Below are 12,236 nucleotides of genomic sequence, written 5' to 3'. Positions count from 1 at the left end.
ATAGAGAAAGTAGAAGAGTTGAAGGCCACTTGATCTTTCCCACTTATGTTTTCTTCTCAACAAGAAAACACAAAGAAAAAGTAATAGGTATGGCCAAAACAGCAAAAAGAAGTCAGGAAGCCAAGGAACTAGCCAGATAACACTTTATTGTGGTTTGCTAGTAGTAGATCATTCAATACCTCAACATGTACAATTGTTTTTGTGTAACTTGCTTTGACAGAAGCAGCGATGTGACATTTAAAGGCATTTAGCCTCATCTTATGTCAGTCTGGTCAATGGTTGCCTATTTTAGAGTTCAATAGTTAGTGGAAAAAGGAAAATCTGGTCTTAGAATCTCAAACTAGGGACTTCATGATATGCAGCCCATATGTGTAAAGTGCTTATTCTCAGTGCAAAATAGGGCAAACTCAGAAGGGCAAGCAGAGGCCAGGTAAAGATATTGCCTGGGTGTCAGATGCATTCTATGACACAGGAAGGAAAAACCACTCAAATTTTACTCCTAAGGGATTTTAGTATTTTCCTTATTTCCCTTACTCTTCTCTAATAAGATCAAAATTGAATCCAACAGATGCTCATAGATATTCAGTTTATTTTGCTATTGAAATTTTTGGTTCAGATAGAAATCCACAGGGTTTCTAAGCACCAGATATTTATTTATCTACAGCTTTCAGCTCCTGTTTGTCTCAGCATCACAGGTGAGATAACTGAGCTCTAGCTGGTGGAAGACTCAGGGTTTCAGAGCTCTCCTTTAGACCCCTCATTCGCAAATCCAAATCAAGAGTTTGACAGGCCCTTTCTCAAACACTAACATGTCACATGGGAAGACAAGCCAACCCACATTCAAGAAATGCTTTACCTAGTTTTCCACCAACTGGACATGATCTGTTCATTGTACCTTCCTCTGGTTCCTATCCAGACTCTTGGCCCCAGGCCCAACCCTGAAATCAACCCCCTAGTTCCCTCTGTTAAGATAGACTCAGGTGTTCGCATATTCACCCTGTGGTCTCAAAGAGACTGAAGAGAAGAGGAGTGGTTTCTTAACCAATTCAAGAGGCACAAACAGGATGGGAACACAGATTCCCAAAAGCTAGCCATTCAGTCACAGGATTTCAACTACCATTTATCTCTCCAGGCTCTAAAGAGAAAGCTATGTTCCTGTACCCATCAACTTTGCAGTAGGGATATTTATAAGAGCCAACCTTGTGCTTGTAAACAACTGCCTTGTGTCCTTACTCGGACAGGTCTGTTTGTTCTTCCCCTCAGAATGAATGCCACAGGCCATGCTCTGCTCATGTGATGTCCTCCCAGATTTGATCATCTCTACTGCAGCCAGAGCTTTCTGGTGCTGGTGTTGGAAAAGCCCCGTCTTCAGGCTAACCTTCCAGACTCGCGTCATTGGAGTCACCTGAAAAACCATTTCATTCCACAGGTTGAAAAGTCATCTATGAATTATGGGAAGGGAGTAGCTATCCTTTTGGTGTTGCTCTATAACTTTCTGTTAAACCCAGCTAGTTAAGAAGAGCTACCAATGTCGCATGGAGAGGGGACTGTGTACAAACAGGAGAACCCGGGTTAAGAACCAAAACGCAGGGAAGGTTTTCAGACTGGCAGAAGTCTAAAGTAAAGTGCCTCTTTTCAAAGGAGGAGAGTCTCATTTGTTCAGAAAATGTTTGGGCATAAACATGAGTGCATAGGAACATGCACACATATGGGCGCGCACACACACACACACATACACACACACACACACACACACTCACTCACTCACTCTGAGGTAGAAAGAACTGGCTATCTTCAGACAAACACAGATTCCCAAGTCTACAGAAACATGGCACTTGTGTGAAAGGTCCTATTCTTGCCTAAGTAGGAAAGAAGGGGCCATTCCAGCTCTTTTCCATCTGGGGCAGAGCCAGAGAAGTCCTTTTCCACAGGAGAAGAGAGGTTGTAGGGCATTGCTCCTGTTGCCACAGTTCTCAGGCTATGTTTTCTTGGCCCTGCTACTCAGGATCACTTCCTGGAGCCTGAGCCATGGGTACCACGGGAGAGGCTTGTCAGGAGCCACTGGGCACAGATGTCTTGTACTACTGCATCCCCGCTGCTCTTGGCAGCCTGTTGCACCTGCTGGACAAGGGTGGTGGCCCGGGAGTGTTCTTGCTTCACAGCAATCAGGTATGCAGAACGCAGTTTGCAACAAGTAAGGTAAGCCTGAACCTGGTATTTGAGAGACAATGAAAAAGAATCAGTCACAGATGAGTCACCAACAAATATGCAGAGCTGAATCAGATGATGTAGGCAGACAGCACTTTTGACCAATCAGTGTTGGGATACTGCCTTTACTGTATTATAAGCAATTCTTTTTTTTGGTCCGGTCGTGGGGCCTGAACTCTGTCCCTCAGCTCTTCAGCTCAAGGCCAGCGCTCTACCACTTGAGCTACAGCGCCACTTCTGGCTTTTTTTTTTTTTCTTCTGCTTATGTGGTGCTGAGGAATCGAACCTAGGGCCTCATGCACGCAAGGCAAGCGCTCTACCACTGAGCCAACTTCCCAGCCCTTATAAACAATTCTTTAAGTGTCCTGGACATTATTTCATGGTGTTGTTTACAGTATAAAAAGTTACTATAGCTAAGGCTGAGGTTAAAAACAAAGGTGCCCACTGCTTGTGATTTTATAGTTATTTGGTGATTGATTGGTGTCTGGCTCCTTGACTGGACTATAAGGTCCACAAAGACAGAAAGAATGCCTGTTTTTTCTTCTTTAATTCCCAATGTCTAGCATAAAGTGTTCAGTAAACAAGCATTACAGGAAGGAATGAAGGAATACACTACCATACTTTCCCCCTTCAATAGGTCCACAAATTCTACTTTTCTATTATTCATACATTCATTCATTCTTGTCAGTCATGGGGTTGAACTCAGGGCTGTCCCTGAGCTTCTTTGGTAGCTCTACCACTTGAGCCACAGCACCACTTAGCTTTTTCTGAATAGTTTATTGGAGTCTCACGAACTTTCCTGCCTGGGCTGGGTTCAAACAGAGATCTTCAGCTCTTAGCCTCTTGAGTCACTAGGATTATAGGTGTGAGCCATTGCCACTCTGGTACCCAGATTTCTATTTTTGATTTTAACTGGATGAATGAAAAAAAAATCTTTAAACAGGAAATTTGGGCAGAAAAAATGGATATACACAACTAGAAAAATTTAATTAAGGTCTAACTTCAGCTATAGGTGGTAGTGTAAAAATATAATTACAGTACTCAGGAAGCTGAGGCAGGAAGATCATGAGTTTGAGGCAAGCCCATGCTACATGAGATCCTATTTCAAAAAAACCAAAACAACGCCTCCTTTCATCCCTGCTCCTTCCCAAAAAAGGTCTAGCCTCAGTCAGAAATGGGTTGAACACTTTTTTGCCCAGGCTGGCTTTGAACTGTGATCCTCAGATCTCAGCCTCCTGAGTAGCTAGGATTATAGGCAAAAGCCACTGGCTCCCGGCTTTTTACTTTTTTTTTTTTCCTTGGGTCCGGTCGTGGGTCTGAACTCTGGGCCTGGGCGCTGTCCCTCAGCTCTTCAGCTCAAGGCTAGCGCTCTACCAGTTGAGCCACAGTGCCACTTCTGGCTTTTTTCTTATGTGGTGCTGAGGAATCGAACCCAGGGCCTCATGCGTGCAAGGCAAGCGCTCTACCACTGAGCCACCTTCCCAGCCCCTTTTTACTTTTTTTTTTTTTGGGTCGGGTCGTGGGGCCTGAACTCTGTGCCTGAGCACTGTCCCTCAGCTCTTCAGCTCAAGGCTAGTGCTCTACCACTTGAGCCACAGTGCCACTTCCGGCTTTTTTCTTTTTGCTTATGTGGTGCTGAGGAATCGAACACAGGGCCTCATGCATGCAAGGCAAGCGCTCTACCACTGAACCACCTTCCCAGCCCCTTTTTACTTATTTTTTAACTGTGGCTCTCTGTCCCAGGCATTCCCAGCTTGGAAAGGGGGTAAAAATTCCTTCTGTCTCTGACCAAGGTCTTATGAGCACCTCCCTGGCTAGCTTGCATTCTAGGTGGGAGAGCAGTAAGGTCTCCATGAGCCCCATGAAACTCTCACTGGAGGCTGTCTTTCTGCTCAACAGTCCCTCCTAGTAGTCGCACGTGTCTTTTGTCTTTGTCACTAACATCTTTCTTTCCTCAGCTCAGTTTCATATCATTTTCTATTACTAAAAGCTCTCTGTCCTGTCCTTGGCTCACTGAATCAGGTCACACTGTTTAGGGTATGAATGTGCTGTCCTCCTGGGCCTGGGTGGGGGGAAGGGAGTGTGGAGAGGGGCCGTGAGCTCTTACTTAGGCCTCCAGCTCTAATTAAGCCTATGAAATATCACAAGTTGGAAGGCAAAATTCCTATTTAGAGAAGAAGGGCATTTTGCTAGAGTTTGAAATAGGATTTTGGCAAGATTTTGTGGCTTGAAATCATGTCAGTTCATACAGTCGCTGAGAAAAAAACATACTTGAAAAGTAGTAATAATTGTCTAGACTGTAGAGTATGTCTTTCACAGGGACAAAGCCACTGTCCCGTTGCGGGGGAGCTCAGCGAAGGCTTAGGAAAGAACCCTAGTGTGGGACTCAGGGAATCTAGGTATTTTTCCTGGCTGTTGTGTTCTCCATCTGATTCTAGAAAAGTCCTTCTCCATAGTTCAGAACATTGGAATTTTCTTCTTTTCAAGGATCTCATTAGGAGGTTGTAGAAATAATGAAAAAATATTTAGAACATGAACTTCTTAACTTCTAGACTAAAAAATGGCCTGTACCTTCTGTGTAGGGATTAGCAATAAGCCTGGAGAACAGCTCTGTTACTTTAGAAGACACTGTTTGCCTAACATAAGGTTTCATCACAAGGGACTTAGTTGTCAGAACATTCCTCTGCAGATGGCAGGGCAGCTCAGTCTGGCTTGGCTTGGGGCCTTCTTGCAGATGGCAGGAGGATCATAGTTAGCCACAATAGGGGCAGGTGGGAATAGTTCAACATGGCTGGCAATCCTCAATGAGGATATGAGAAGCAATGTTCATCCATTTCCCAAACAGGGAAGGTAAGAGTTCACTAGCACCAGGGTAGAGCCTATCCTGGTGAATAAAAAAAAAGGAAAAAAAAAAAAAGGACATTGTTGGCTAAAGGATTGAGTGGGGCTTTTTCTCACTGTCCCCACTGCTTTCCAGGATAAAGAAATAATTGCTCATTTTATTTAGTCAGTCAACTTAAAGGAGGCACGTTGTAGAGCTCTGAGGACCTCAGTATAAATGGAAATTTAAGAGCAGTCTTGGGGACCTATTTATTTCCTCCTTACCAAAGTCCTATCCAAGTCCCACTTCTACCTCTGGATAACACATAAGCTGGGGTAGAAGACTGCACAGAACTGTGGTTGGGAGCAAGGAAAGTAACCAGGGCTGCTCATTAGCATTGCCTCACCTTATTGTCATCGTTGTGTATTGCCTGGATCAGGCCCTCCAACTCCTGTACAGAACAGAGACAAAGCAGTATGAGCAGGAGAAGGCTTTGTAGCTGGAAGCCAGGGCCCAATCCAGTCTCAGCTTAATCACTGAGACTCCAGGTGGGGGACGGGGTGCCTGCCTGACTCTTCTTTTTAAAACTCAACTCCTATTAGAATAGCAATAAAGGAAAACTAGTGCTAACAACAAGGGTGGCAATTTCAGGAGAAGGAACATCTCTTGAGAAGCCTGTCCTTGGCCTTCACAGATAGATGTGGTGGTTTAGCTCACAAAGAAGCCATTTGCCTGCCATTTGCAGGCAACATACCTCAAAGACCACCAGCTGGCCTTTCCTGAGCTCCTGTAGAATCAGAGAGCAACTCAACTCTGTCAGTCCACAGAACTTTTCAGGGGCACACGATACTAGATAGAGGTACACTTTCTGGGTACAGAGGTCATGAATTTTCTTAGCAGGGAAGACCATTATTGCAAAGGTCAGAAAGATAAAAGGATCTTGTAGCATTTCAGACACATTATGGGGAACAGAGAAAGAAAGATGGTAAGAGCCTGAAGTAGATGGAGGATCAGAGAGGCAGGGGAGTGAGTGCACCTGTGGTGGGATTCTCTTGAAGGCTTCCACGCAGTTGAGAAGGATGGTATCCCCATCGCTTTTGGCTGCCATGCCTGACTCACTGACACATTTGAGCAGTTGTCGGATCTCGCTGTATTTCTCCTTTTCCACCAGCTGCCGGGCAGCTCTACAGTAGGTGGCAGCAGCATCCAGCTGGAAGTCCTGGAAAGGAATATGGGATGATGGCCTTAGGATGGCAGGGGACACTGCAGGAAGGGAGGAGACATGCTTAATGTAGATAAGCCATGTCGTCTGTAGTCTCAATAGGAAGTATAAATACAAATATAAACAAACCAAAAACAAACAGCAAGCTCCACTTTGGAGTCAGGCAGATATTTAGCATAAATCCATAACAATTATGATTTTAATATCTGAAATAGTACATCTTGCTGAGCACTGGTAATTACAAGACTTACACCTGTAATTTTTTTTTATTTCTAAAATCAGGTTTTTATTTTTTATTTTTATTTTAATTTTTTATTGTGAAAATACTGTACAGAGGGGCATATGTAATTCTTGCTACTCAGAGGCTGAGATCTGAGGTTCATGGTTCAAAGCCAGCAAGAAAAATCAGGAAAATCCTTGAGACTCTTATCTCCATTTCATCATCGATAAGCTGGAAGCAGAAGTGTGTGACTCAAGTAGTAGAGTGCCAGTGTTGAGTAAAAAAGCTCTGAGTTCAAAGCCCAGTACTGGCAAAAATAAAATAAAATAATGAAGTGGCACTTTCTGAAAATATTCTGATCTAATTTCCAAGATCATTTTGTTTTGTCTCCTGAGTTACCTTTCTCTGGAAAATGGCATAAGAAGTAGGTATTTGTCATCCTGGATACCTGGCACCGGGCTAAGAGCTGCCTTAGTGTTCAGAAAAAGTCTGATTTGCTGAAAACTGCCAGATAAATGCCTTAAACTTGGTCTAGATTAACCATTAGGCCACAGGCCTGGGGGATCTTCTCCCAGGTGTTCCCTCCAGCCACACTCCCCTGTGAAGACTGGCAGAGATGCTTCAGGAAAAGCTATAGGAACAACATGTTTTACACTAAGGTTTCAGGGACTTGATAGCTTTTGATTGGTTATTGGCTTTTTGGCAAAGTGATCTAGAGTCTTGCATTTGACCCAGTTCAATAATTGCCACCTCCCTGATTTTGTCCTTATAGTACATATAAATCTGCCTTCCTTCAGATAAACATTTTTATTTATTTATTTATTTATTTATATTTATTTTTTTGCCGGTCGTGGGGCTTGAACTCTGGGCCTGGGTACTGTCCCTGTGCTCTTCAGCTAAAGGTGTGTGCTCTACCGATTGAGCCACACCACCACTTTGGGTTTTCTAGTGGTTAATTGGAGATAAGACTCTCAAGGACTTTTCTGCCCAGGCTGGCTTTGAACCGTGATCCTCAGATCTCAGACTCCTGAGTAGCTAGGATTACAGGCACGAGCCACCGGTGCCCGGCTGGATAAACATTTTCTTTTTGTTTCTTTTTTTTTTTTTTTTTTGGGTCCAGTCGTGGGGCCTGAACTCTGGGCCTGGGCACTGTCCCACAGCTCTTCAGCTCAAGGCTAGCGCTCTACCACTTGAGCCACAGCGCCACTTCCAGCTTTTTTCTTTTTGCTTATGTGGTGCTGAGGAATCGAACCCATGGCCTCAGGCATGCAAGGCAAGCGCTCTACCACTGAGCCACCTTCCCAGCCCTGGATAAACATTTTAAAAGAATGATCTCACACAGAAATGTGAGAAATGTGCTGATTGCCCTCAGGATAATCTTGAATAATCCAAGTCATACCTGCAGAACACGGAACGCTATTCCAAAACCATCTTCTACATTTTTCCCTCCTAGCATGATCTGAAAGGACAGAAACACATGTTGTAAGAAATACTAATTCCTAGAAATGCTCCTTGATCAAGAATGAGAACCACTAACTTATTCAATTTTTAAACAAATAATTATTGAGAATCTGCTAAGTGCCAGACACTCAGGACACAGAGTGAGGAAACAGACTTAGTTCCCAGCCACCTGTGGCTCCTGTTCCAGTGGGAGGGCAGCCATCAAACAATACACTTGAGGCCCAGATGATTAAAACTATGATAAGTCCTGAAAGATGCAATCACTCTGTGAAACACTATACCTTGCAGGCAACTTCCATTTTCATGTGGTTATTTCCAAACAATGTTGGCAGAGGCAGAGTGGTGATTTGAGAGGTCCCAGCACTTTCACACCGATGTAAGAATCTGGTCACTTCCATCTGCAGCTGAAGTGTATTCATGTGCCTAGGGGGACAGGACGTGCAGAGTCTAGCCTCCTAAGAGGCTTCTAGAGGAGTGAGCTGCGTGGGGCTGGGTGACTGAGCACTTGTAAGATGAGGGTGACAGAAAAAAAAAATGAAACCATGTGAAGGGAAAAAGAGATCCAAAATATCCTCTGAGCAGGTATGACCAAACAAAACTGGGTTATCTAGTACCCTATACAGATGCACAGTAGTTCAGGTGTACAATGGAATTGAACAAGGGCCAGGCATAGGATCAGTAGGTATTTACTGAGCACCTGTGTTTCAAGGGCAACACTAGAAGTCAAGGGAGGCGTGGGTCATGCCCTTAAATTTATAGATGAGAGGAGAAAGGAATAGCAACACGGAGAACATCCAGTGATTAAGCCAATGAAAGCAACAGATGGGAAAGATAGGTCATTTTCTTTAGATGTTGCATTCTAAGTGGAAGTATCAAGCAAGCGTAACTGGATTTTAAGCCTAAAGGAAGAAAGGACTTGGTGCTTTGAGGAAAGCATCTAAGACTGATGCTTAGCAAGGAAGAAGACAGGATGAGAGACAGATGGAGACAACAGTAGGGGCTACATCATGCAGGACCTTTTTGTGACCCACTGTAAGGAGTGAAGAATTTGGTTTATTTGTAGCATGTGATTCTAATCCTCCTTATCCCCTCTTGCCCTATAAGCTCCTCTGAATAACTTTCTGTACTTATCTAGACTCTGCCTTCCAGGGATAAAGGCCTTTTTTTTTGACTTGTCTCAGAGCTTAAACTCTGGGCCTGAGTACTGTCCCTGAGCTTTTGTGCTGAAGTCTAGTGCTCTACCACTTGAGCCACAGCTCCACTGCTGGCGTGTTTTTGTTTGTTTGTTTGTTTGTTAATTAGAGATAGGAGTCTCACAGACTTTCCTGCCTAGGCTGCCTTTGACCCGGGAGCCTCAGATCTTGACCTCCTGAGTAGTTCGGATTACAGGTGTGAGCCACCCATGCCCGGTGAGAACGCTTTTTACTTATTTTTTAAGCATTCAAGGAAGGGCAAGAATAGCTGGACAAGTCCCACCTTTTTGCCCTGCACTGATTAGGTTCTGAGCCTCAAGCTACCTGGATACATCAGCTGCAGTCATCTTTTTCCGGAAGAAGGCAGTTTTCTTTTTTCCAGAGCTGCGGGATGTTTCTTGGAGGTAGATCTTCAGGTGATCCTTGGCCTTAAGGAGCCATGAAAGCTTCTCTCCCAGCTCTGTGTAAGACTTTGCTTTATGACTGAAGAACCGAATACAGGTCATGGCAGCCCGAACTTGGTCCTAGAAGAGCAGATCAAAAGTGATGAGGGTGTGGCTTGAAGAGAATTTGGATCTACTTCCCACTGAGGAAGCACATCTTGTTCTTTTGTCTTTGGTATCCTCACCTTTATCTCCTGTTGTGTTTTTTTTTTGGCCAGTTCTGGGACTTGAACTCAGGGCCTGGACACTATCGCTGAGCTTCTTTTGCTGGAACTCTATCACTTGAGCCACAGAGCTACTTCTGGCTTTTTCTGCTTATTTGGTACTGAGGAATCGAATCCAAGGCTCACACATGCTAGGTTAGACTCTACCACTAAGCCACATTCCCAGCCCCCTCCTGTTTATTTCTGCTTCCTTGCTAAGGATGACTACCCACATCCATTGCCAGTTGAATTGCTAGTTTCTCAATAATTCCAAGGCCCATGAGATCCTAAAATAAACTGAGTGGCTGAGGTCCTGTACTGGAATTATTCCACCACCAAAGTGATGCCCTTTTCTCTAGAGACACTTAACTATTCTGCCATTCCTTATGAATCTTGTATCTTTTTTACCTTTACATACTTTGAATTCTGCAGAATGCCATTACGGACAAGATTGAAGTCCAACTCTAAATTGAAGTCGGAATCCTAATACTGAACAATAGTAGAGAGCAAGAAGGATTTGCTGTAGGGCCAAACAGCAAAGCCAAGAGATCAAATGATAGTTCTGTTCCCTCATCTTATATACCTTGCCCTGAATGGCAGGGCATTAGTCACAAGGGTAGAAGGGAGGACAGGGCTACTTTTACCTTCATAAACTGCTGTAGTTCGTACAGAATGTGGTAGTAGTTCTTCTTCTGTAAATGCTGGCAGGCAGCAATCAAATATGTTCCCCAACTCTCCAAGGTTGGATCGATGGATTCTAGTAAGTTTTCTAATGTGTGTAGCTTTCCACTTTTATAGCTTGGCTGGAAAATTCCTTCTATAAAGACTTCTGGAGGACTGTCCTAAAGCAGGGCAAGATGAGAGGTTAGGAGTCTGGAGCTTGGTCTTGGCATAATCTGGCATCCAGTCTGAATTTCCTTCTACTCACGACCCTTCTAGGGTGTATCCTCCTAGGTCTGGTGCTTGCCAGGATAGCACTCTACTACTTGAGTCACATCCCCAGAACTTTTTGCTTTCCATTATTTTTAAAATAGATTCTCTCTCTCTCTGGCCTTGATTACAATCCTTCTATTTTATGCTTTCTGCATAGCTATCGATAGATGTGTACTACCAAACCCAGCTTTTTATTGGTTGAGATGGGGTTCTCATCAACTTTTTGCCTGGGTTGGTCTCAAAACCATGATCCTCCCAATGTAAACCCTCCCAAGTAGTTAGAATTTTAGGATTATAGGCATGAGCTATTGCTCCTGGCTTCTTTTCCCTGAAACTCCAACATCAAATCCACCATCAAGTCCTATTGCCTCTACTACCAAAATACACACAGAAGCACTTAGTACCTCCTCAACCTGTTCTGCACTTTATCCGTATGCTATGTGGCTCACTCCTTACGTCCTTCCTCCAGCCGTTTCCTCATATGTCACCTCCCCTGCATACCCTATCTACAATCGCACAACTTTCTCCTTCCTCCTCTCCTTTGGTTTGGGGATGGGGTAGCATTATCTAGTCCAGGTTAACCTTGAATTTAGATTATTTTATCTCAACTTCCTGAGTGCTGGGATTACAGCACTCTTATTTTATCCTGGTTGCCATCACCTATTCTTCACATTTTACTTGGCTTATTGTTTCTCTGTCCATTACCATGTAGGTTTATGAGACTGGGGTTTTTCATTGTTATGTCCCTAGTATCCTTAGTTATTTTAACAAGTGCACAAATAGGTTAATGTACAATTGATGAACACTATGGACTAACTCCTCTGGAAAATGCACATGCATTTTAATCTCACTTTTGAAGCTTATCTGTGCTTCAGAGATACTGAGTCATAAAAGCCCATTCCATATTGATAGAAAAGAAAGAAAACAATTTTGACATTTAAATTTTAGATCAGGAATGAGTAATGTAGAGTAAACGATGACTTTTAAGTGTATGGTAGTATAATGTGCTGGGGTGGGCTGCTTAGAAGTGGACAGGATCTGGGCTTTGAGAATATCTACCGCAGGCGGGGGTTAAGGCTTCTTTCCTGTTTTCTATATCTTCCTAATCAAGAAATCCAGGCCTGATTTAAATGTTTTAGGTCAGACTTTAATCAAGGGGATCAGCTCCAAAGGAGAGGGAACTCTCTTCTGAGACCTCCTCAGAAGAGCACTTTAAGAACATTCATTTTAAACTGGAAGCCTACAATCCTAGCTACTCAGGAGGCTGAGATCTGAGGATTGTGGTTCAAAGCCATCCCAGGCAAGAAAAGTCCGCGAGGCTCTTATCTCCAACTAACTACTAGAAAACTGGAAGTGGCGCTGTGGCTTAAGTGGTAGAGTGCTCACTTTGAGCTGAAGAGCTCAGGGACAGCGCCTAGGCCCAGAGTTCAAGCCCCATGACCGGAAAAAAAAAAATTCATTTTATCCATTCATCTATCCATTCATTCATCCCTAACTAGTACTAAGCCAATTGCCTGAATATACACATAGGT

At 43.7% G+C, this 12,236-nt stretch overlaps 1 protein-coding gene across 1 annotated transcript in view; it reads right to left on the bottom strand.

Moving 5' to 3' along the window:
• Window positions 1–586: 586 nt before the first annotated feature.
• The window catches only part of Zfyve26 (zinc finger FYVE-type containing 26), a 71,292-nt gene continuing 59,642 nt past the window's right edge, over window positions 587–12,236 (bottom strand). The window contains exons 36-42 of the mRNA XM_042691807.1: window positions 10,416–10,613; window positions 9,450–9,649; window positions 8,214–8,355; window positions 7,871–7,930; window positions 6,066–6,248; window positions 5,436–5,480; window positions 587–2,211 (exon numbers count right to left, since the gene is read on the bottom strand). Of these exons, the coding sequence (XP_042547741.1) occupies window positions 2,008–2,211; window positions 5,436–5,480; window positions 6,066–6,248; window positions 7,871–7,930; window positions 8,214–8,355; window positions 9,450–9,649; window positions 10,416–10,613 (1,032 nt within the window). The 3' untranslated portion in view covers window positions 587–2,007. The remainder of the gene's footprint in view (window positions 2,212–5,435; window positions 5,481–6,065; window positions 6,249–7,870; window positions 7,931–8,213; window positions 8,356–9,449; window positions 9,650–10,415; window positions 10,614–12,236) is intronic.

Source organism: Dipodomys spectabilis, unplaced genomic scaffold, assembly GCF_019054845.1.
Source record: "Dipodomys spectabilis isolate Male_0828 unplaced genomic scaffold, ASM1905484v1 ptg000146l, whole genome shotgun sequence".
In the NCBI taxonomy this organism is placed as follows: domain Eukaryota; kingdom Metazoa; phylum Chordata; class Mammalia; order Rodentia; family Heteromyidae; genus Dipodomys; species Dipodomys spectabilis.
This window is presented reverse-complemented; position numbering and strand designations above follow the sequence as displayed.